Source organism: Mirounga angustirostris, unplaced genomic scaffold (genome assembly GCF_029215605.1).
Source record: "Mirounga angustirostris isolate CCGP_5_RB_7025 unplaced genomic scaffold, mMirAng1.0.hap1 SCAF_17, whole genome shotgun sequence".
In the NCBI taxonomy this organism is placed as follows: Eukaryota; Metazoa; Chordata; class Mammalia; order Carnivora; family Phocidae; genus Mirounga; species Mirounga angustirostris.
In genome coordinates this window covers 9,293,341-9,318,266 of record NW_026991725.1, presented here as the reverse complement: position 1 = coordinate 9,318,266, position 24,926 = coordinate 9,293,341, and the positions used below count along the sequence as shown (strand labels likewise).

General features: G+C 48.9%; 1 protein-coding gene across 8 annotated transcripts; it reads left to right on the top strand.

The window, feature by feature from the left end:
- The first annotated feature begins 624 nt into the window (after positions 1-624).
- RAD51D (RAD51 paralog D) lies at positions 625-24,043 on the top strand. Of its 8 annotated transcripts, none has more exons than XM_064583341.1 (11): positions 626-908; positions 1,239-1,332; positions 1,520-1,638; positions 4,000-4,185; positions 10,341-10,422; positions 10,674-10,808; positions 11,335-11,430; positions 15,588-15,678; positions 15,802-15,872; positions 18,476-18,613; positions 18,807-24,043. In XM_064583341.1, the coding sequence occupies exons 1-11, from the start codon at positions 784-786 to the stop codon at positions 18,888-18,890; spliced, it is 1,221 nt and encodes a 406-aa protein (XP_064439411.1). In that variant the 5' UTR covers positions 626-783; the 3' UTR covers positions 18,891-24,043. The 8 variants fall into 8 exon arrangements, with proteins under 8 accessions (XP_064439414.1, XP_064439415.1, XP_064439411.1 ...); XM_064583340.1 differs by having other exon boundaries at positions 627-908; positions 18,476-18,640; positions 18,807-24,042; XM_064583342.1 differs by having other exon boundaries at positions 647-908; positions 1,239-1,300; positions 18,476-18,640; positions 18,807-24,042.
- The last annotated feature ends 883 nt before the right edge of the window (positions 24,044-24,926 follow it).

Below are 24,926 nucleotides of genomic sequence, written 5' to 3'. Positions count from 1 at the left end.
ACCTCTGGCAAGTGACTTCACCTGGCCAAGCCTCAGTTTTCGCCTCTGTGAAATGGGGACAAAACCAGCACCGGTCTCACTAGATTGTGAGGAGGTATCCCTGTAAAGTTGTGCTATGTCTTCCAGAGGACGAGGCAAAGCAAAGGGACATCTAAAAATGCCAAATCATATTTTTTATGTTCCACATCAGCAGGGCTTTGTTGTCGCTATTCATCAAAAAAAATAATGGTTTTTTTTCCTTCAAAAATAGAGACGCAGATGCCCTCTCTGCGCTCTGCTGCTTCTTAACACCTGCCATCCAAACTGTAATTACCCGGTATCTTTGATTCCTCTTCGCTATCCTCGTCACTAACGGGTAGGCGCCTGAGCTCACCGACGCTCCGTCTGGTCGAACTCCGCCGCCCAGCGTCTAGAACAGAAGCGGGCGCAGCACGGTCTCCGCGCGCGCCCGGGGAGGCGGGTGGAGGCGGGTGCGCGCGCCGCGTGCCGGCCGTGGTGGGCCGGGAGCCGAGCGCTGGGGGCGCCCGCCCGGAAGGGCGCGGGGGCGTGGCGTGGCTCCGGCCCGCGCGCGGCTCCGCCCCAACCTCCCTGTCGCCGCGCGGCCAGCAGATGGCGCTGCAGGCCCGTCCCTGGCGCCGGGAAGGCGGAAGCGCGGCGAGGCGCGAGCGGCTGGGCAGCGGCGCAGGCACCCGGCGGGGCCACGCTCTCCGCGCCGCCGCCTGCGTCCCCTCCGGAAAGGGGCGCCGCCGGGCGTGAGCCGAGAGCCTGGCGGATGCCCGCGGGATGAGCAGTCCCGAGGCCGGCGCCCCCGCGGCTCCCAGGGAACATGGGCGTGCTCAGGGCCGGGCTGTGCCCGGGCCTCACCCACGACATGGTCGGGCAACTGAGGAGCCGCGGGATCAAGACAGGTGACCGCGTGCGCGCCACCCAGCTGGGCACAGCGCGGACTCGGCGCCCCCCGCGCCGGCGGACCCCGGAGGGGCCGTCCCCTCCGCGCTGTAGAGGCTCGGGAAGGCGGGAGTGGGGCCCGCCGAGCCCCGCGGGGAGGGCAGAACCCCTACCGGGTGCCGGGCGCCATGGCGCCTCGCCAGGCCTTGCGGCTCTGTGCTTTTACCTGGCCCCCTGAGACTGCCTGCCCCGAGGTAGAAGCGTCACCCCGCTTTAGGTAGAGGAGGAGCCAAGCGTGGAAAGCCCGGGCCTCCCTTCCTACTAATCAACCACGTGGGTTTTGTTTTCAGTGGTGGACCTGGTTTCCGCAGACCTGGAGGACGTGGCCCAGAAATGTGGCTTGTCTTACAAGGTGAGCCGCCCATCTCCACGCTCCAAACCTGGGTGAGTCTAAATGCTCACCTCTGAGCCAAAGGAGCAGAGGGTTCCCAGAGGTTGATAAGTAGGGTGGGGGGAACGTATGAGACCCTGGGATGCCCCCTCCTCTGGCCGTATATTGCTGAGTACTCTGGGCTGCTTTGGGTTGAAGCATCCCCGGCCCCACCCTGAGTTGCCCCTGCCCCTTCCGCAGGCCCTGGTTGCCCTGAGAAGGGTGCTGCTGGCCCAGTTCTCAGCTTTCCCCTGCAATGGCGCTGATCTGTACGAGGAACTAAAGACTTCCACTGCCATCCTGTCCACTGGCATCGGAAGGTTTGTATGTGTGCTTGGGGAGGACGGTGACAGGCTAGAGGACAGGACTGGCTCCAGGACTGGCTCTCAGGCCTCTTACGCCTGAATCTAGAGAGAACGGGGTTTTTCAAGTAGTGATGGGGGCAACATGGACAGATGGTCAGGACTTCTGAGTTCTCTCACCCTATAACAGGGTTTCTCGACTTCACACTTTGAACATTTTGGGATTTGTAATTTTTTGGGGGGGGGCGCTCTGTCCTGTGCGTTATAGGGTTTTTGGCAGCATCCCTGGCCTGTGTTCACTAGATACCAGTTGTACCTCCATTCTCCCCATGTTGTGACAATCAAAAATGTCTGGAGAGATGTTGCCAGAAGACCCCAAGGGGGGCAAAATTGCTTCTGGTGGAAAAGCACTATCCTATAACAGGAAATGTCAGTATTTCATTATTATTAGATGAGAACAACTCTGCTCTGGCCCTGCTTCCCACTCTACCTCAGGACAGGGCGAGAGAACGTGGTAGGACTGACACTCACCGAGTGCCCCCTGGGTCCCGGCCACTGACATTAAGTTATGTAATCTCTTCAGTGACCCTGCGCGTTAGTGATTACTAACCAAACTTGAGTTTAGCCCAAGAGGAGGGAGGGGTGAGGAGTGGGGGGAGCAGCCCTGGGATACTTGATCAGAACCGGGTGTGTTCCCCATACCACCAGCAAGGTCTCTGGATTGGTTTGGCCATTGCTGTTTCCCTGACACGTTCTCTTAGCAAGGTTCGCACAGCATGGGGCTTGCTCCTCCCGGGTGGGGGTCCGCGGCTGTTGGCCATCAAGCACCCACTCTATGCCTACCACGTGCCAGGTATGTGCAGATGATGGGTGTACGAGTCTGGCACGGCTCCTACGCTTTATGAGTGTGGGGCCTAGTGGGTAGATAGAAGAGCTGGTCAGTGGGAGAAAAGTGGAAGCATGTGTGGAGGCAGCAGAAGGAGGGACTGATTAACCCGAACCAGCCCTGGGGCTTCAGCTGCTTATGAAACCAACATAGGCAGAGGAAGTGCTTAGGGAGCAGTCTAGTGATAAATGGACAGGATTGTGGCCGCAGTGGGTTGTTGCAAGGGAGATCAGAGTGGTTCCAGAAAGCCCTGTGGAGGGGGCAAGCCTTCTATGAGTGCCTGCGGAGAGCCCGGCACCAGTCTTGCACATGATTTCATTTTTTCTCCACCACCACCAATGAGTGCGTTACAGTTAAACTCAACCATTGGAGAGATGAGGAAACTGGGGCTTAGTTTAAGTGGCTCGCTTAAGTTCGCTCAGCTAGTAAGTAGGAACACCAGGAGCTTGGGGTCACATCCATCATGCTCCTCACTCTGACTCCCCAGCCCTGGTGCCTCCCTCGCAGTGGGAGACCGTAATGCGAAAGGGAGCTGTCGGCACAGGGCAGAGGTGTGCGGGGTGGACAGGACTGGGGAGGCTTGCAGGAGAGAGGCCGAGAGAGACAGCGGTGGTGGGGTGCGTGAGTCCAATCCAGGGCAGGTGACAGCAGAGACGTGTTGAAAGGAGGTACGACAGGCCTTGCTTCCTGGTGGGATGTAGGCGTGAAGAGTCAGATCAGGCGCTAGGTTTCTAGTCCTGCTCACAGTGTTCTGTGGACACTGGACGGATGTAACTTTTAAAAGGGAGGTAGAGAGTAGTCAGACAATTGGGAAATGCTTCGTTCACCCAAAGTAAATGCTTTTTTTTTAAGATTTTATTTTATTTTTTTATTTTTATTTTTTTAAGATTTTATTTATTTATTTGACAGAGAGAGACAAAGAGAGAGGGAACACAAGCAGGGGGGGTGGGAGAGGGAGAAGCAGGCTTCCTGCGGAGCAGGGAGCCCAATGCGGGGCTCGATCCCAGGACCCTGGGACCATGACCTGAGCCGAAGGCAGATGCTTAACGACTGAGCCACCCAGGCGCCCAAGATTTTATTTATTTATTTGACAGAGAGAGGCACAGCAAGAGAGGGAACACAAGCAGGGGGAGCGAGAGAGGGAGAAGCAGGCTTCCTGCCAAGCAGAGAGCCCGATGAGGGGCTCGATCCCAGGACCCTGAGATCATGACCTGAGCCGAAGGCAGACGCTTAACGACTGAGCCACCCAGGTGCCCCGTCAACGCGTTTTTTAAAAGCTGTGGGCCATCTCAGAGCCTGATGTGCACTGTGAGTCTTTACAAGGACACCAGAGCATGAAGTGTACGTTGCAAGAAGTTGTATCGACTGGGGGAGATAAGTGGTTCCTTGAAGGCCAGAGCTATATCTCGTTCATCTCCGTATCTCCCTCATTTTATTTACTTTTTTGAACGTGTTTCTTTTTTTTTTAAAGATTTTATTTATTTATTTGACAGAGAGCAAGAGCAGGGGGAGCGGCAGGCAGAGGGAGAAGCAGGCTCCCCGCTGAGCATGGAGCCCGACCCGGGGCTCCATCCAGGACCCTGGGATCATGACCTGAGCCGAAGGCAGACCCTTAACCGACTGAGCCAGGCACTCCTGTATCTCCCTCATTTTAGAGTAAGGCCATCAGGAAATGTGAGGTATGTAGGCCATGTTGGAATGAATGGCCGGAAAAAAAAAAAAAAAAAAAGCTAATTCCAAGGGAAAGGTGGAGGATAAGTCCCAGAAATCAGTTGTATTCAGAACAGGTGGTAAGGCCCAGATGTGGTTTTGCTGCACAAGGCAGGCGGGGGGAGGTCTCTCTCCACTGAGTTAGAGGTGAGTGGGAGGAGGGTCCTCTGGGCGGTAGGAGAGGTGAAATAGGAATACAGGTGAGAAGTCGGTTGAGAGGCAGATTTGGGAATTCCTTCTACAATGTCCTCACAGCCAAGAATGAGGTCGATTCTGGTCTGGAGCGTCAACACCAGTGGGTTAGGCCAGGCTACACATTAGAATCATCTGGAAGGTTAAGAAATATTTATGCCTGGGTCCTACCTTTAGAAATTCTGACTTTATTGCTCTAGGCCGGTGGGTCCCAAACTTGTCCACACAGTAGAATCACTTGGGGAGGGCTGTCTGCCTGGCTCAGTTGGTGGAGTGTGTGACTCTTGATCTTGTGGCTGTGAGTTTAAGCCCCACGCTGGGTGTAGAGATTACTTAAAAATAAAATCTTAGGGGCGCCTGGGTGACTCAGTCAGTTAAGTGTCTGCCTTCAGCTCAGGTCATGATCCTGAGGTCCTGGGATTGAGTCCTGAGTCAGGCTCCCTCCTCAGCGGGAAGTCTGCCCCTCCCCCCCAATAAATAAATGAAATCTCATGGGGCGCCTGGGTGGCTCCGTCGTTAAGCATCTGCCTTCGGCTCAGGTCATGATCCCAGGGTCCTGGGATCGAGCCCCGCATCGGGCTCCCTGCTCCGCGGGAAGCCTGCTTCTCCCTCTCCCGCTCCCCCTGCTTGTGTTCCCTCTCTCGCTGTGTCTCTCGCTGTCAAATAAATAAATAAAATCTTTAAAAAAAAAAAAATGAAATCTTAAAAAAAAAAAGAATCACTTGGGGAATCTTTAAACATTCCCGAAAGTCACGCCTCCTGCAGACCAATTAAATCACATTCTCTGGGGCGCCTGGGTGGCTCAGTTGGTTAAGCGACTGCCTTCGGCTCAGGTCATGATCCTGGAGTCCCTGGATCGAGTCCCGCATCGGGCTCCCTGCTCGGCAGGGAGTCTGCTTCTCCCTCTGACCCTCCTCCCTCTCATGCTCTCTGTCTCTCATTCTCTCTCTCACAAAAAAAAAAAAAAAAAAAGTTTAAAAAAAAAAAATCACATTCTCTGGGGATGGGACACAGGGATCAGTAGTGTTTGAACTTCCCAGGTGACTCCGATGTGCAGACAAGTTTGGGAACTGCTAATACAGGCCTCTTTTTCAAAACTCTGGTGATTTTAATATGCAGGCAGGATTGAGAATCACTAGTCTAGCCTAGTGGTTTTCAAACGTGAGCATGCATCCAGATCGCCTAGAGGCCTTGTTGAAACTCAGATCCATTCTCCAGTTTCTGATGCAGCGGGTGCGGGCTGGGGCCTGAGAGAGTTCATTTCACACCACTTCCCAGTGATGCTGCTGCTGGTCTGGGGACCACACCAGGAGAACCACTGCCGTGATGGAGCTATTGTCTGATCCCAATGGGAGAAGCCACAGGGCTGGAGTGGTGACCAGAGCGTTTTGACTGGCAGGGTCCTGTGCTTATAATCATGGGGTCCTTGGAATTGGAATCAATGGGGTTTTTTCTAAGGTGCTGCTTGGCACACACAGAAGGGTCATGGGAGAGACCATTTTGTGAACCATTTCAGAATACTGGGCCCCGTGAAGGTGTTTGCAGAGCTGGAAAAGGATGCGTGAGGTCAGGACACAGAGTCATTGGTATGGGCTGTGGTTCAGGCCACAGGTTGGGCAGGGAGTGCAGTGTGGTTAGTGACCTGTTTCATGGTTCAAGGACAGAACATGGATCAGGAATTGGCTATATCTTGAGTTTACCTGAAGGCTTCCACAGCCAGAGTGTTGACAATGTAGTAACTAAATACTACTGTTCTACCACTTGTTTTTCTGGCAACATTTATTGTGTGTCTCCTCTGTTTCCAGCACTGTGCCAGTGTCCTTGCCCCTGGGTGCTCTGGGCCAAATGGGGATGAGAGACAAAAACAAGCACATAGAAAATAATCACCAACTCCCAGAACTAAGTGAATTCAGCAAGGCCGCAGGATACAAGATTAGCACATAAAAATCAATTGCGTTTCTATATACTCAAAATGAACATGTGGAAATGGAAATTAAGACGTAATACCATTTACAGTTGCTCCAAAGAAAATGAAATACTTACGTCTACATCTAACAGAGCAGGTATAGGAGTTGTATGCTGAAAATTAAAACTTGCTGATGAAAGAAATCAAGAGGACCCAAATAAATGGAGAGACACGCTGTATTCATGGATTGGGAGACTCAGCATAGTAAAGATGTCAATTCTCCCTAAATTGCCCTATAAACTTAATTCAGTTCCTACCAAAATCCCAGCATATTTTTTTTTGTAAAAATAAAGCTTATTCTAATAATTACATGGACAAGCCAATGACTTTGAATTGCTAAAACTTTTTTTTTTAAGATTTTATTTATTTATTTGACAGAGAGACAGCGAGAGAGGGAACACAAGCAGGGGGAGTGGGAGAGGGAGAAGCAGGCTTCCCGCCAAGCAGGGAGCCCAATGCGGGGCTCGATCCCAGGACCTTGGGATCATGACCCTAGCCGAAGGCAGACACCCAACCAACTGAGCCACCCAGGCGCCCCTGGATTATTTTTAAAGATTTTAAGTAATCTCTACACCTAATGTGGGGCTCAAACTCACAACCTTGAGATCGACTTCCATGCTCTTCCGGCTGATCCAGGCAGGCACCCTAACACTGTCAAGCTTTTAGAACAAAACGGAGGAGAAAATCTTTGAGAACTAGGGCTAGGCAAAGGGTTCTTAGACTTGACACCAAAAGTGTGATCAATAAAAGAAAGATAAAATTTTTAATCAAAAAAATAAAATAATGAATTCAGAATTAAAACTTTTGCTCTGCAGAAGAGAAAAAGACAAGCTGTAGAGTGGGGAAAATATTTGCAAGCCTCATATTCAACAAAGGACTTGCATCTAGAATATATAAAGAATTCTTAAGAGGCGCTTGGATGGCTCAGTCAGTGAAGCTTCTGACTTCGGCTCCGGTTGTGATTTCAGGGTTCCGGGATCGAGCCCTGGGTCAGGCTCCCTGCTCAGAGGGGAGTCGGCTTGTTCCTCTCTCTCTGCTCCTCCCCCCACTCATGCTGTCTCTCTGAAATAAATAAAATCTTTAAAAAAAAAAAATTCTTTTTCTTTAAATAAAAGATTTTATTTATTTATTTGACAGAGAGAGACACAGCGAGAGAGGGAACACAAGCAGGGGGAGTGGGAGAGGGAGAAGCAGGCTTCTCGCTGAGCAGGGAGCCTGATGCGGGGCTCGATCCCAGGACCCTGGGATCATGACCTGAGCCGAAGGCAGATGCTTAACGACTGAGCCACCTAGGCGCCCCCGCCCCCCAAAAAATTCTTAAAACTCCTCTAACAGTGAAACAATCCAGTTAGTAAATGGACAATAGACACGAACAGATATTTTACCAAGGAGAACATACAGATGTCAAGTAATCACACGCAAAAATGTCAAACATCATTAGTTCTTAAGGAAATGCAAATTAAAACCACAATGAGGGGCACCTGGGTGGCTCAGTCTGTTGAGCTTCTGCCTCTTGATTTCAGCTCAGGTCATGATCTCAGGGTTGTGGGATCAAGCCCCATGTCTGTTTGCCCCTCTCCCTCCCCTTTAAATAAAATCTTAAAAAAAAAAAACAACCCACAATGAGATATATCACTACATACCTACCAGAATGGCCATACCAAAAAATGGTGACAAGACCAAATGCTGGTAAGGATGTTGAGAAACTGGATTACTCATACATTGCTAGTGGGATAGTAACATGGCATAGCCACTCGGGAAAGTAGTTTATTGTTTCTTATAAAATTAACATGTGCTGCAGCCATCAAAAAAAAATGGAATCTTGCCATTTGCAATGACGTGGCTGGAACTAGAGGGTATGATGCTAAGCGAAATAAATCAATCAGAGAAAGACAAGTATCATATGATCTCACTGATATGAGGAATTTAAGAAACAAGGCAGAGGAGCATAGGGGAAGGGAGGAAAAAATGAAACAAGAAGAAACCAGAGAGGGAGACAAACCATAAGAGACTCTTAATCATAGGAAACAAACTGAGGGTTGCCGGAGGGGAGGGGGTGGGGGATGGGGTGGCTGGGTGATGGACATTGGGGAGAATATATGTTGTAATGAGCACTGGGTGTTATATGCAACTGATGAATCACAGACCTGTATCCCTGAGACAAATATTACATTATATGTTAATTGAATTTAAATTTTTAAAAAGAAACAAAAATTGACATGTGCTTACCATACAACAGTTGTGTTCTTTTTTTTTTTTTTTAAGAGATGGGGTAGAGGGGCAGAGGGAGAGAGAATCTTAAGTAGGCTCCATACCCAGCATGGAGCCCCATGCCGGGCTCAATCTCACAACCCTGAGATCATGACCTGAGCCAAAATCAAGAGTTGGACACTTAACTGACTGAGCCACCCAGGCACCCCTTTAATATTTTTTTTTTAATTTAATTTAATTTATTTATTTTTTTGGAAAGATTTTATTTATTTATTTGACAGCGAGAGAGGGAACACAAGCAGGGGGAGTGGGAGAGGGAGAAGTGGGCTTCCCGCAGAGCAGGGAGCCCGATGCAGGGCTCCATGCATGCAGGGCTCCATGCATGCAGGGCTCCATGCATGTGGGGCTTGGTCCCAGGACCCTGGGATCATGACCTGAGCCGAAGGCAGACACTTAATGACTGAGCCACCCAGGCGTCCCTAATATTTTTAAGTAATCTCTACACCCAGCGCGGGGCTCGAACTTCCAACCCTGAGATAGAGAGTCCCATGCTCCACTGACTGAGCCAGCCAGGCGTCCCCTGGCAGTTATATTCTTAGGCATTTATTCCAGAGAAAGAAAAACAGGTTTACACAAAAACCTGTACACAGATGATCATAGCCATTTGATTCACAATTGCCCCAACCTGGAAACAGACTTCAGTGGGTGAATGGTTAAACAAACTTGGTGCATCCATACCATGGGCTACTTCTCAGCAATAAAAAGCAACAGCTACAACAACTTGGACAGATCTCAAGGGAATGATGCTGAGTGAAAGAAGCCAGCCACAACGGCTACGTACAGTGTGATTCCTTGTATGTAACATTTTTGAAATAACATCATACCAGAGATGGAGAACAGTTGGTGGTTGCCAGGGATTCGGGGTGGGATGGAGGGGTGTGGCTATAACGGTGACGCAAGGGAGACTTATAGTGATGGAAATATTCTGTATCTTGCTTTTGGTGGTTGCATAAACCTACACGGGTGATAAGTTTGCATAGAACTATACACACACACGGAACGCCGGGGAAATCTGGATAAGCTCTGTAGACTGCACCGCGGTTGGCTTGCGATGTCATACAGTACGAGAGGCCACCATTAGGGGAAGTGAGGGGAAGGGTACATGGGACCGTCCTGTATAATCTTTTTTTTTTTTTTTGCAATTTCCTATGAATCTATAATTATTTCAAAGTTTAAAAAATGATGGGCGTGCCTGGGTGGCTCAGTAAGTTAAGTGTCTGCCTTTGGCTCGGGTCATGATCCCTGGGTCCTGGGATCGAGCCCCACATATTGCGCTCCCTGCTCATTGGGAAGCCTGCTTCTCCCTCTCCCCGCCCCCCACTCTTGCTCTCTCTCGCTATCTCTCTCAAATAAATTAAAATCTTAAATAAATAAATAAATAAATAATGACAAATTATGGGAAATGCTACCAAGGAAACCCATAGGGGATTAAGGTTGAGAATGGAAGGAGGACTCTTTGCTGGGGTGCAGAGACCTCTGTGGAGAGCAGAGTGATCTTCAGGCTGGGAGTGAACAGACGAGGAGGGGCCCAAGGAGGAGCTTGTAGCCGTGCCCTCTTTCCCTAGAGATGTTCAGACCATCTCTGGACAGAAGCAGTGCTGGGAAGGAATGTCTTGCTTTTCTTCTTAGTTCCTACTCCCCTCTGTTCCCACCAGTCTGCTGGGTTGATTCTCTTCCTTCCTCTTCTTTCATCAGCTTGGACAAACTGCTTGATGCTGGTCTCTACACTGGAGAAGTGACTGAGATTGTAGGAGGCCCAGGTAGTGGCAAAACCCAGGTACATGGGCGGCTGGCAGCCAGGAGGACGTGACGGGTGGTGGGTGGGGAGGAAGTGGGAAGGTGGGTGCATAGCTCTGGATCCCTGGGGAGCTTCTGCCAACATACTTGTGATTCAGGGAGATGGGTGGTGAGAAGTGGGGCTTGAATATGGCCCATTCATGTCACTGGGATCTGGACAGGATTTGGTGGGGGCTCCCATTCTGGGCCCTCTTTGGGAGCTCAAGTTCTCCCAATGCCTTGTCTCCTCAGGTATGTCTTTGTGTGGCTGCAAATGTGGCCTATGACCTGCAGCAGAACGTTGTATACATTGATTCCAGCGGAGGACTGACAGCCTCCCGCATCCTCCAGCTCCTTCAGGCCAGAACCCCAGAAGAGGAGGAGCAGGTAAGGGGCAGGAGGCTTGAGTTCCTTTGAGGTTCTGACACAGAAAGACCCCATTATCCCTTATATTGCAAGAATTTTGACCATTTGGATGAACAGTCATTTCTGGCTTTGAAACGTGCTGTTCTATTAATTCTCCTGTGTTCTTCAGTTCTTCCTGTTATGACATTATCCCAGCTTGGATGCTACCCCCACTGATCTCCCAGGTGACCCAGCTCCTTGTACACCCTAACTCAGGGCTGGCAGGCACGCAGCATCTGTGTTTCCTTCCCATTACTTGCCATGGCAGACGTTCCTAATCAGACCTGCCATACTTTCCCGCTGAGCCGTGACTTGGCTTTGCAGCTTGGCACCCAGGCAGCCACCACTGTGAGAACTGGCCCAGGAGAAAAAGCCCATTTGCCATCTTGGACCAGAGTCCTTATGACTAGGGTTCTATTTCTGCTCAGCTTTAAAATCCCTCTTTATCTTGCTTGAGCCCCTGCTCCCTCTTATCCAAAGCCCCTCCTTCCCCTTCCTAACCCTTTAGGCAGGAGCTCTCCAGAGGATCCAGGTGGTACGTGCGTTTGACATCTTCCAGATGTTGGACGTGCTACAGGACTTCCGAGGTGCTATGTCCCAGCAGGTGAGCCTGTTGTTCTGCCCCTCCCTGCTTCACCCAGCTTGCCGGGGCTGTCTGCATGTGGGCAGGTGTCCTAGCACAGACTGTTTGGAAATGCAGATGTGCCATCTGTGCCTGCCACAGGATGGAATGGGATTCCTGCGTGCTTAATTCCTTCCTGAGTTCCTTATTGTTTACCTGCCCATCTTCCCCACTAAACAGTAAGACCCTTGAGTGCAAGAATCATGTTGTATTCATTTCTGCATTCATCCCCCCTGGATCATCGAGGTTTACTTGCAGCTACAAGTAATAGAGTCTGTGTGACAGGCACTTGAACCTTGAGAGCATTTAATTATTTCTCATGAGTCTGGAGGTTGGCAGGTCCATGGTATCAGGGCTCTAGTTGGTGTGTCTGATTCTCTTGCTCTTCCCCCTCATGATTGCAAAGTGGCTGCTATAGCTCTAAGCATCACATCCTCGCACATCAAAACGCGTATTCAGGGCAGTAATAGATGGCCCCTTTTCTGCATTTCTTCCCTTTAATCAGGAAAGAAAAATCTTTCTCCAAAACCCACTAGTAGACTTCGCCTTACATCTAGTTGGCCAAAATGGAGTTTTATGTGTATCTTAGACTAGGGGTTGGGCCCACCTTCCATGACGTCAGATTTCTGCCCACTACCTGAACACATCCAGAATCCTGTTAACAAGGAAGAGGGGTTTAGAGTGGCATTTGGGTTGGTATCCCATTTTACCTGCTGGGTGCTTAGACAGGATTTGGTGCACTGATTTACAGGCTATTAGATTTAGAAAGACATCTTAGAATAGCTCAACTCTCGTTAAACTTCCTCAGACCCCAAAGTATAACATGTTCCTATGGGCATGCCCAAGATTGTATGTAAAGTAAATGATTTCTACAAACTTTAGAACACTTAATAGTTGAACAGATACTTGCCATAGGAGCTGTAGCTCGTTATGACCCATGTGTGTTGAGACATGAAATCAAGTAGCCCCGATCTAATCCAGCCCTCTCATTTCTAGAGATGAGGAGAGTGAGGACCAGAGAAGTTCAGTAAGTTGCTCAAAGTCACTACATAATTAGGATAAGAACTAAATCTCTGAACTCCCAGGTCAAATGATGTGTTTTTTTACTGGAAGACCATTATGATAGTATATTCTATTATGGCATAACAAGTTACCACAAACGTAATGACTTAAAACAACACGTTTACTACCTCACAGTTTCCGTGGGTCAGGAGTCTGGGCACGGCTTAGCTGGGGCTTCTGTTAGGATCTCAGTAGTCTGTAATCAAGATGGCAGCTGGACTGTGTTCTTATCTAGAGGCTCAACTGGGGAAGAATCTGCATACAAGTTCACTCAAGTTGTCACCAGAACTCATTTCCTAGTGGGTTCAGTGTCTTGCTGGTAGTTGTCCATGCTCCCACTGTTCTCTGCCCTGTGGCCCTTTCCATAGGCAGTTCACAGCACGACCACTTGCTTCATCAAAACAGCACAAGGATGAGAGCAAGGGGCGCCTGGCTGGCCCAGTCGGTTAAGCCTCTGACTTTGGCTCAGATCACGATCTCAGGGTCCTGGGATTAAGCCCCTCATTGGGCTCTGTGCTCGGGGGAGAGTCTGCTTCTCCCTCTCTCTCTCTCCCTGTGCTCCTCCCCTCACTCGTGTTCTCGCTCTTTCTCTCTCAGATAAGTTAAATTAAAAAAAAAAAAAGTGAGGGCGCCTGGGTGGCTCAGTTGGTTAAGCAACTGCCTTCGGCTCAAGTCATGATCCTGGAGTCCCTGGATCGAGTCCCATATCGGGCTCCTTGCTCAGCAGGGGGTCTGCTTCTCCTTCTGACCCTCCCCCCTCTCATGTGCTCTCTCTCTCATTCTCTCTCTCAAATAAATAAATAAAATCTTTAAAAAAAAAAAGTGAGAGCAAAATGCAACATGCAGTTTCATGTAACATAATGTAAAATTGGGAGTGACGTCCCATCACCTCTGCCATATAGCATAGCTTCATCAAGAAAGTGACATTCCAGCACCTTTGACACTGTATTAGTCAGAAGCCAGCTACAGGACTCGCCCACGGTTGGGGGAAGGGATTACACAAGGCTTGAATACCTGGAGGTGGAGGTCAAGGGGCCACTTTCAGGTCTGTCTGCCACAGATGACCTGATGGCTCCATAGTTACTAGCAGTGAAAGGCTGGCTGTCTGCATTTTAGCCAGAGATTTTAACCTGCTCTCCCAGAGTGAGGAAGAGCTAAGCTGGTTTCAGTTTTAGCTTCTCTTCTTTTCTGCCATCCTGTCTTAGATGAGTGGATGACATGAGAGTCAGTAACTGGACAATGAAGGAAGACATGCAAAAGACAAACCAGATTATGCTGAAAATCCAAGATTTGGCTCGCATGAAGTGAGAAAGAACGTTTTGGAAACAGAATCAGCAAATGACTTGGACATAAAGAGTAAGGGAGGTTAGGTCCAAGAAACTAGGATGATGCTAATGCATGTGTGGAGATAAAAGATGATGGTTTTAACATGGCTGTCTATATAGTCTGTATTTGGAACTGCTTTAGATGTGGAAGATGAGGCCCTAGAGGCATGATCTAGAAGGAGACTGAAGTAAAGAGAAGGCTAACCCCTTCAGCACAGGGAGTTAGGAATTTGGGAAGTAAGCAGAAGAGGGAGAAGAGCCTGGCAAGATGGTGGTGGGGAATGCTGGCCATAAGAAAGATGGCTGCTAAGAAAATTCAGGACTGGGGGTGCCTGGGTGGCTCAGTCAGTTAAGCATCCCACTCCTTTTTTTTTTTTTTTTTTGAAGATTTATTTATTTGAGGGAGAGAGTGCGTGTGAGCGAATGAGTGGGGGGAGGGGCAGAAGGGGGGGGAGAGAGAGAATCCTGGAGCATCTCTGCTGAGTGGGGAGTCCAATATGGGGCTAGATCCCAGGACCCCGAGATCAAGACCTGAGCTGAAATCAAGAGCCGGCTGCTTAACCAGCTGAGCTACACAAGCACCCCAAGCATCCCACTCTTGATCTCAGTTCAGGTCTTGATCTCAGGGTCCTGAGTTCAAGCCCGTGTGCCTACTTTAAAAAAAGTCTCGGGGCACCTGGGTGGCTCAGTCAGTTGAACACCTCTAACTCTTGATTTCGGCTCAGGTTGTGATCTCAGGGTCCTGGGATAGGGCCTGGGATAGTCTGCTTGTCCTTCTCCCTCTCTTTTTCTCCTTCCCCTACGCATGTGCGCGCGCTCTCTCTCTTTCACACATACATACATACATACATACGTACATACATACATAAATAAACTTTAGGGAAAAAAATCCTAAAAAAAATTCAGGACCGGGGGCCTGGCTGGCTCTGTGGGTGTAGCATGTGACTCTTGATCTCGAGGTTGTGAGTTCAAACCCCAAGTTGGGTGTAGAGATTATAAATAAGTTAAACAAAGAAAAGAAAGAAAATTCTTGACTGGGGCCACGGAACTTAGAATAGGGATTTCTCAAATTTAATTATTTTGGTGTATCTGTGATGTCCTGTGATTTAAACCCCTTCTATCCACCCAAGTCTTCAGTAAAATTGACTATACCTACAAATGGAGATGGGGAAAAAAGATCTTACTGAAATTCCATGATGCCTGCACAGCTGTATTTGGGGTTGGAGAACTTATTTCTTTTTATTTCTTTTTTATTTTTTTTTAAAGATTTTACTTATTTTTCAACAGAGAGACAGCGAGAGAGGGAACACAAGCAGGGGGAGTGGGAGAGGGAGAAGCAGGCTTCCCGCCGAGCAGGGAGCCCGATGCGGGGCTCGATCCCAGGATGCTGGGATCATGACCTGAGCTGAAGGCAGCTGCTTAACGACTGAGCCACCCAGGTGCCCCTGGAGAACTTATTTCATATCAGTTTTTTTTTTAAGATTTTTTTTTTTTAACTTATTCATTTTGACAGAGAGCACAAGTAGGCAGAGCACAGGCAGAGGGAGAGGGAGAAGCAGGCTCCCCGCTGAGCAGAGAGCCCATCGTGGCTCGATCTCCGGCCCCTGGGATCCTGACCTAAGCCGAAGGCAGATGCTTAACTGACTGAGCCACTCGGGCGCCCACTTACCGGTTTCTGATAGAGGAGCAAGCTTGCCCTATATTGGACGCCCCCTAGAGGCCAACTGGTTTATGGCCTCTGCTTCTCCCCAGGTGAGCAGTGCCTCGGTGACGGTGAAGGTGGTGGTTGTGGACTCGGTCACTGCGGTGGTCTCTCCACTTCTGGGAGGTCAGCAGAGGGAAGGTAAGAGGTGCCGCAGAGCCCAGGTCCGGGACGTGATCTTGCCTCCCAGCTCTGGAATGCATTCCCTGATCAGCCCAGTCCCAGGTGCCTTGCTGCCCTCACCCTGTGCTTCTCCTCCTCCAGGCTTGGCCTTGATGATGCAGCTGGCCCGAGAGCTGAAGACCCTGGCCCGGGACCTTGGCATGGCGGTGGTGGTGAGGACGTGGGCTTCACCAGCCTGCTGGTCTTATCTCTGCTCCCTGGGCTTTGCCGAGGCGGGACCTGATTTTGAGTTCTAGTTCCAGCTGTTTACATTCCTTAAATGACAACTTAACCCCCAACATGGCCCTTTTGGAAAGGATCTTAGCCCAACTTCCCTGGGCCATCTAGAGCCCTGGACTGTGATGGGATCGGACATAAATAGCCAAGGGGTCAGGGACAGTCTTGGTTTTCTTTTTACTTCAAGACAGGTTTATTGAGGAATAATTACACACAGTAACTTTCTCCTCATTGGAAGTTTGGCTAACAGTTAATAATGTATCCGCTCTTGTTACAAGGCACAATCAAGATCTAGAATATTTCGGTTACCCCAAAAAGGTCCCCAAGCCCCAGACAACAACTGATCTGGTTTCTGTCCCTATAGTTTTGCCTTTTCCGGTGCTTCATAGAAAGGGATGTTTTTGCTTTCGAAGTAACTTTTTCTGCTTTCGGAGGACTGTTTTTAAAGTCTGCATGCTTCTCATAGGGTAAAAAATAGTTAAATATAGGAGTCAAATTTGTAGTAAATCTCCACATCCACAGAAAACATATTCATATTTTTATATATCTCCATAGAATCTCTTTTCTCTGCATATATGTGTGTATTTTTAACCAGTTTTCCAACTAAACTGTAACCGTGTTTAAAAAAAAAAACAACTCATCTCATTCCATTTCCCATGTCTTTAAATAGATGCTTTAAAAATGCCATTTTTAGCTGTTACATATTTCATTTAATACCTGTGGTACAGGGATCAGCAAACTTTTCTGTAAAGGGCCAGAGAGTAAATGGTCGAGGCTTTATGGCCAGATGGTTTCTGTCACTGCTACTCAGTTCTGCCTAGATTGTGTGAGAGCAACCACAGAGAGTCCCTAAACAGAGGGCATGGCTATGTTCCAGCCAAACTTGACTTTCGGAAATAATTTTGGGGCCACATTTGGCCTGTTGGGAGTAGTTTGCCAAACCCTGGTATCCCATAATGATCTATTTCTTGATTTGGGGCTTGTAGGTCATTACTGGTTTTCCTCTTTTATTTTCTTTTTAATTTTTTTTGTAAGTGTTCTGTAATTTTTTTTTTAAAGATTTTATTTATTTATTTGACACAGAGAGCAAGAGAGAAAGAGCACAAGCGGGGGGAGCAGCAGAGGGAGAGGGAGAAGCAGGCTCCCCACTGAGCTGGGAGCCCGACATGGGGCTCGATCCCAGGACCCTGGGATCATGACCTGAGCCGAAGGCAGACACTTAACCGACTGAGCCACCCTGGCACCCCTGGTTTTCCTCTATTTTAAGTAAAACTCTGGGGCACCTGTTGGCTCAGTTGGTTAAGCGTTGGACTCTTGATTTTGGCTCAGGTCATGATCTCGGGGTTGTGAGATCGAGCCCCACACTGGGTTCCGTGCTCAACAGGGAGTCTGCTTGAGATTCTCCCTCTCTACCCCTCCCCCCTGCTCACGTGCTCGCGCTCTCTCTCTCTCTAAAATATATAAATCTTTAAGTAAAACTCCAGTGAACACCCTGATAACCTAAATTTCTTTGCACATTTCATATTACTTCCTCAAACTCCTAAAAGTATAATTACAGAGTCAGGGATACACATTTTTTTAAATTTATTTTATTTATTTATTTTTAAAGATTTTATTTATTTATTTGAGAGAGAAAAAGAGAACCAGAGAGAGAGAGAGCACGAGCTGGGGTGTGGGGGGCAGGCAGAGGGAGAGAGAGAAGCAGACTCCCCGCTGAGCAGGGAGCCCGATGCAGGACTCGATCCCAGGACCCTGAGATCACGACCTGAGCCAAAGTCAAGACGCTTAACCAACTGAGCCACCAGGAGCCCCAGGAATACATACATTTTTAAATGTGTAGATATGATACCACCAAATTTCCAGGAAGGTTATACTAATTTGTACACCCACCAGCAGTGTTCTTAAACTGAGTCCCAGGGCCTCCCTCTCCTGACTTCAGGCTGTACATGATCACCTGCTTGTGGCCCTGGCTTAGGCAGTGGGGACTCAGTGATGAACAAGCTGCAGCCCCCTGCCCCTGGTTGGGGGGCCGGTGGGGATACTCTCATCAAGGGATGCTGTGAGGCTCAGGTTGCCTACCTATGACTATCCTGGGCACCGGAGAACTGACTGACCAGATTACGACCTCCCTTTCGAAGCTCCCACGACCCCCTACACGCAGATGTACTCCCTGCCACAGAGGGCTGGGTGGTATGGTCTCAGAATGCCTGTCTGCTGGGTTGGGGGTGTAGGAGGCGCAGGCCCACCACTATCTTCCCTCCAGCAAAGTGCAGACAGAGATGCTTATTCCCAGACCTATGAGCTATGACCTTCTGCTGGAGTCAAGCCTGAGGCATGGTGATTTCGTGGAAAGAGTTGAGCACAAGTGAGGACCTGGGGTTCTAGTTCCAGACCAGCTGTCAATAACTCAGGGAGCCTTGGGGAAGTCCTTTCTCTGTGTTGGGCCTCACTTTTCCCACTTGCAGAATGAAGCAGAAGGAACAGATATCCTCTATGCCACTATTATCAATCTGGAAGTCTTTGCTTCTTTCTGCCTCAGGTAACCAACCACATGACCCGAGACAGAGACAGTGGGGAGCTCAAACCTGCCCTCGGACGCTCCTGGAGCTTTGTACCCAGCACCCGGATTCTCCTGGACATTGACGAAGGAGCAGGAGTGTCAGGCAGTCGGCGCAGGGTATATCTGACCAAATCTCCCCGTCTGGTGAGCCAGCCACAGGGGAAAGCCAGGGATCTGGGCCCTTGAGGGTGTTTGTGTGCCCAGATGTCTCACAGGGGAATTCTTGGACGCTGAGACCCGGCAACCAAAGAGGCTGCCTGCTTGAGTTGCTTAACTCGAAAACTTACCCTTCCCTCCTGTCTTCTTCCAGCCAACAGGTTTCCAAGAGATGGTAGACATCGGGACCTGGGCGCCTCCAGAGCAGAGCCCAGCGTCCCAGGGAGATCAGATATGACTGTGCTGTTGATTGGGAAGGGGGGGCATCAAGCGCCCCACCTCTCTGCACACTAGCAACTGCTGGTCACTGCTACCCGGTACTTGGGACTGCAGTAGAAGCTCTTGGGCTGGACACAAGAGACATCTCTGTTTCCTCAGCTTCTCTTTCTGTGGAAACAGAGCTACAGGCGAGAGAGGATTCGGTGGTGGAAGGACCCAGAAACTCATGCTCGTGCCAAGTTTTCTTCCTTGTTTCTATCATATATGTTTCCCTGCGAGCAGAGTTCACCCTGGCCTCCGGCCTCTCTGAAGAGGCCTGCTAGTGACCGGACAGGACCCTGTGTGTCACCATCTTACCCACACTCCATCCTCACACAGTGACAGAGCTCGGAAGCCTCTGCTTCTCTCTCTCTTTTTTATTTTGCCTCTGTTTTTCCATCTGTAAGATGGAGCTCCCTTTCCCCTAGCTTTGTCTTTGAGTTACTGGGTGGAAGCAACCTTGTAAATGCAAAGCCCTTCTTTATCCATGTCATGCTCTTAAAAATATAAACAGGAAATTCCTTGAGCCCCAGAGCCACCTGATTTCCCCCCAGAAGGATGTTTTTCAGTTTCCCCTAGTGAGGTTCCAAAGAACAGTTCTTCCTTTTTTTTTCCCTCTTGCTGATTTGGTTTCATGCACCTGCATGCATCACCACGACTAGGTGAGACTGTGAACTTGCTGCAGTCCCAGGGATATAATTTAACAGGAAGGGAGGATGTGGCCACAGTGAATCCAGCTACTTGTTTATTATGCATGGTGCCCTGTAGGGCCCCTCCACAGTATAGAGGTGCCTCACAGCCAGAGGTGCTGAACCATGGCCTTGCCCATAAACAGGAAAGAATTTGCACAGTAAATACAGCCAGCTGGGAAAATTGATGCTGGCGTAAATAATACATGGCAAATCTAGTCTTTTATGCAGAAGTTCATTGCCGGTGGCTCCAAGATGCAATATAATTCGCCTTCTCTTCCTGACAGCTGTACCGCAACCTGGTGCCCTAGTGTATGACATAACCCCCCGTCTGTTAGCGGCACTGTGGCCGTCCATCTGAGAGCCGTAGCCCTGGCTGGGGGCGGAGAGGAGGACACCAGGGGAGGAATAATAAAAAGGCAAAGTAGAGAAATGGTCAGAATTGTTTACTGTCCACATTTTTTTACAGGAAGTTCGCCTTTCTCAGAGAGCCTGTCGTGATTAATTAGTTGTGTCTTGGCTGCAGGAATAGGGGGCAGAGTTCCGGGGGGGAGATAGGACATGAAGATGATGAACATAGCAGAGACAGAAGCAGGAAGCATGGAGGATCGGGAGTGAGCGGCAGACCGGCTCCAGGGTATCTGCCTGCGTGAGGAAAGGGTTGGGGAGCCTAGGACTGGGGGGAGGCTGGCCCTGCTGCCTGCAGTAAGGACCCCAGGAGAAACGAATCTTCCATATCCTCATACCATAAGTGGTCGGCTCATTTCTGCAACCATCATAGGAAACGGGACGTTAAGTGAGGGGATGGAAAATCCCTGCCACTCCTACTATTTGGGTATTTTGAGCCCCGGGGGGTCTCACCAATCTCCCAAGCATTCTGTTTTTGTGGAACTTGGGAATGTTTTTGCAGTTTTTCTCCGCACGGCCCTCCAGGGGGGCACAACCTACTAGTGGGAGTGGGCATTCGAGGTGGAGCCTCGTTGCCCTCTCTGCCCTGGGCAGATCTGCCATGTTCCCTGTATGTTGTGAGTCAGGACCCTGGAATAATGGGGTCTGAGAGGCCTGTAAAGACCATGTGCCCCACACTGTCACTTAACAGGGAAGCTGAGGCCCAAAGAGGAGAAGTGACGGTCCCTGTGGCAAAGCAGCAACTGACACCCAGGACTCCTGATTCCTAAGCCAGACTCTTTGGGTCTCCATCTTGCCTTTAGTTTCCCATCTGCGCAGCTCTCTTCCCACCAGGCACTAACCCCAGCTCAGGGTGCCAGGGCCATCACCACATGGCCTCGCTGCTCCAGACCACCTGTGACATCCTGCAGGACCTTGTCCCTCACAGCTTGCTTTCTCCTCGGACCTTGCTCTCAGACCAGAGCTTTCTCTCGCACTGCCTGCTGCCCCTAAACACGCCACTCGGGGCACACTGCACTGAGCAGTCCCCCTCAAGCCAGGCTGCCTCTTGTGCCCAAGTACCTCTGGCTCCCTTTGCTGATGCATCGGCCTCTGTTTGGTGCATACTTACCCTGACAGCCTCCCTTTTTATGCATCAACTATGGTCTAGATAGACATCAGAACCTCTCTCTATCACTCATCTTCCTGTGCACTTGTCGCCCATGAGCTCAAGAGCCTTTTTTTTTTTTTAAGATTTTATTTATTCGAGAGAGAGCATGAGTGGGGGGAGGGGCAGAGGGAGAGGTAGACTCCCCACCAAGCAGGGAGCCCCACGTGGGGCTCAATCCCAAGACCCTGGATCATGACCTGAGCCAAAGGCAGATACTTAACCGACTGAGCCACCCAGGCATCCCGAGCTCAAGATCCATTTCAATTTTTCTTTTCCTCTCTGCATAGTCTGGGAGCTCAATAATGGTTAACTACATGAGTGGGTGGGCTTTCGTGCATTTTAAAGGTGGCAAAGGAGGAATGCAGGAATGTTTTTCTTCTGATCTAGTCTTTAAGTCCCCAAAGTATCTTTTTATGTATCTTTCTAGAGAGGACTCCTGTATGTCCCAAGTTTGAGATTAGACAAAATTAATATTGGGTCCCTACTGTGGGCTAGCACTTGATGACTTTAAGTCAGGCACCTGAACTCCCAAAGACTCTCAGGCAAGAGGTCCATGTATCATTGAGGCTGCTGTCCACTGCAATTAACAAAACCTGGCTTAAAGAGGCTTCAACAATAAGGACATTATCTCCGATTACATGAAGTCCAAGGTTGGCTCATTCAGTGGCTCAGTGTGAAGTGGTGTAAAGTCCCTTTTCTCTTTCTGCTTTGCTCTCCTTTTGTGTTGGTTTTGTCTTTAAGCTCATGCTCCTTGTTAAGGCCTGGGTGTAGCCATTCTGAGTATCAATCCAGATATGACAATATCTACAGGCAGGAACATGATCCTTGTGTCCTTTTAAGTTAAAACTCAACTTCCAACCAAAGCAGACTTACCTCATATCTTATTAGTGCAGAATTGCTTCCTGAACCCACATCGAAATCATGGCAAGGGAAATTGGTCTATGATTGGCTCAGATCAACCAGAAAATAGTCCTGGAGCTGGGGCTAGGGACAGGCTTTCCTTAAGCACGTGCTATGGCCATCAGAAGGAAATGGGGGTGCTACTAGAAAGGAGGGAGTTGTGTGGAGGAATTGAAGTGTCTGCCATAGTCCAGAAGGCAAGTTTATCAAGGCTTTCATGTGCTTAGGCCATGTACGCATCTCATTTAGATGTTAGGACAGCTTTGTGGCATGGGGAGTCATTCCATTTTACAGACTGTAGGAGTCCAGCAAGGCTGAGGACATAAGGCTAATAAGTGGCAGCACCAGAATCTAAACTCGAATTGTCTCATTCAAAACCCTACTTCTTTCCATCCTCATGCTGCCTTCAGCTGTGAATATGTAACTGTTTTGATAAAATTCTTTTTTATATTCTACCCAGATAGTAGCCAAGGCTACACATCTTGACCTTTTTTTAGCTTAGCTCACCATAAAAAGCTGGATCAGAGATCTACTTTATCAGCTCTTTCCAATTTCCCCCAGGGAATTTATGAGAGAATGACACACACATGGAGAAGGGAGATATCGGTATTAAAGTGAACTGGAGGGGTACCTGGCTGGCTCCGTTGGAAGAGCATGTGTCTTGATCTCGGTGTCATGGGTTGGAGCCCCACATCAGGTGTAGAGATCACTTAAATAAACAAAAAAACAAACTTAGAAAGTGAACTGGAGGTTTAGGGGAAAATAAATCTGAATAAAAAACAATGGTCACGGGGTGCCTGGGTGGCACAATTGTTAAGCGTCTGCCTTCGGCTCACATCATGGACCTAGGGTCCTGGGATCGAGTCCCACATCGGGCTCCCTGCTCAGTGGAAAGCCTACTTCTCCCTCTCCCACTCCCCCTGCTTGTGTTCCCCTCTCTTGCTGTGTGTCTCTCTCTCAAATAAATAAAATCTTAAAACAACAACAACAACAACACATTCTTCAGGGCGCCTGGGTGGCTCAGTTGGTTAAGTATCTGCCTTCGGCTCAGGTCATGATCTCCCTCTGCCCCTTCTCCCTACTCATGCTTTTTCTCTCTAATAAAATCTTTTTTTTTATAAAGATTTTATTTATTTATTTGACAGATATAGTGAGAGAGGGAACACCAGCAGGGGGAGTGGGAGAGGGAGAAGCAGGCTTCCTGCGGAGCAGGGAGCCCAATGTGGGGCTTGATCCCAGGACCCTGGGACCATGACCTGAGCCGAAGGCAGAGGCTTAACGACTGAGCCACCCAGGCGCCCCTCTTTTTTTTTTTAATCGTAAAAACAAACAAACAACAAATACCTGAGATGTGAGCCAGGAAGAGAGAAGGGATTTAGAAATGTGCATATCCCACTAGGTTTTTGCTGTGTTCCCCCATGGAATAGTACTGGGTAGAGTTAATACTGTTCAAAGTGGTATGTTGGGGAAGGGTATTGGAGAAGCTCTGTGATGCATGGAGTTTAAATTAGAGCTAGTTATATTATTCATCACAGGTTACCCTCAGGGGTGCCTGGGTGGCTCAGTCAGTGCGATGTCTACTTTCAGCTCAGGTCATGATCCCAGTGTCCTGGAATTGAGCCCCACATTGGGCTCCCTGCTCAGCAGGGGAGTGTGATTCTCTCTCTGCCCCTCCCCTCTGCTCATTCTCTTTCTCTCTCTGCCCCTCCCCCCCATGCTCACTCTCTTTCTCAAATAAATAAAAAATTTTTAAAATGTTACCCTCAATAAAGAAGATGTGGTATATATATACAATGGAATATTATGCAGCCATCAAAAGGAATGAGATCTTGCCATTTGCAACGATGTGGATGGAACTGGAGGGTATTATGTTGAGTGAAATAAGTCAAACAGAGAAAGACATGTATCATATCTCACTGATATGAGGAATTCTTAATCGCAGGAAACAAAGTGTTGTTGGAGTGGGGGGTGGGGTGGGAGGGATGGGGTGACTGGGTGATAGACACTGGGGAGGGTATGTGCTCTGGTAAGCGCTGTGAATTGTGCAAGACTGTTGAATCTCAGATCTGTACCTCTGAAACAAATAATGCAATATATGTTAAGAAAAAAAAAAAGAAGAAGAAGAAGGTAGCAGGAGGGGAAGAATGAAGCGGGGGAAATCGGAGGGGTAGACGAACCATGAGAGACGATGGACTCTGAAAAACAAACTGAGGGTTCTAGAGGGGAGGGGGGTGGGAGGATGGGTTAGCCTGGTGGTGGGTATTGAGGAGGGCACAGTCTGCATGGAGCACTGGGTGTTATGCACAAACAATGAATCATGGAACACTTCATCTAAAACTAATGATGTATGGGGATTAACATAAGAATAAAAAAATAAATAAAATAGTTAAAAAAAAATGTTACCCTCAAAAAAAAAAAGGTGTTTTTCTCATTTTTTTTCTTGTCTTATTGCACTGGCTAGACTAAGGTACTAAGTTGAATAGAAGCACCCATGGCCATTTTCCTGGTCTTGTTCCTGACTTTAGTGTGCTGTTCCCAGTATTTTATCATTAAGGTTCTGTAGGTTCCCTGTAGTGACCTTTTATCAAGGTAGAGACCTCATTGTGTCTCCTGTTTATCCTGCAGAGGGAGGCCAAGTACTGGCCATTACATTGGCCATGCACAGAGCTCGCTCTCCCAGTCGATGGAAGGTCCATGTGTCCTGGAGCTATACAGCTGTACTTCAGTTGCTGCACTAGATTGACTCCTTGAATAGCCTTTGAACCCTAGCCCTTCTCTGCCTCCCTGTAGTTTCTGGGTATAACAGCCTTAATTGAAGACTGGGTTTTACCAGAAGACAATGGGTCTATGCAGAAAAGAATACAAAGTC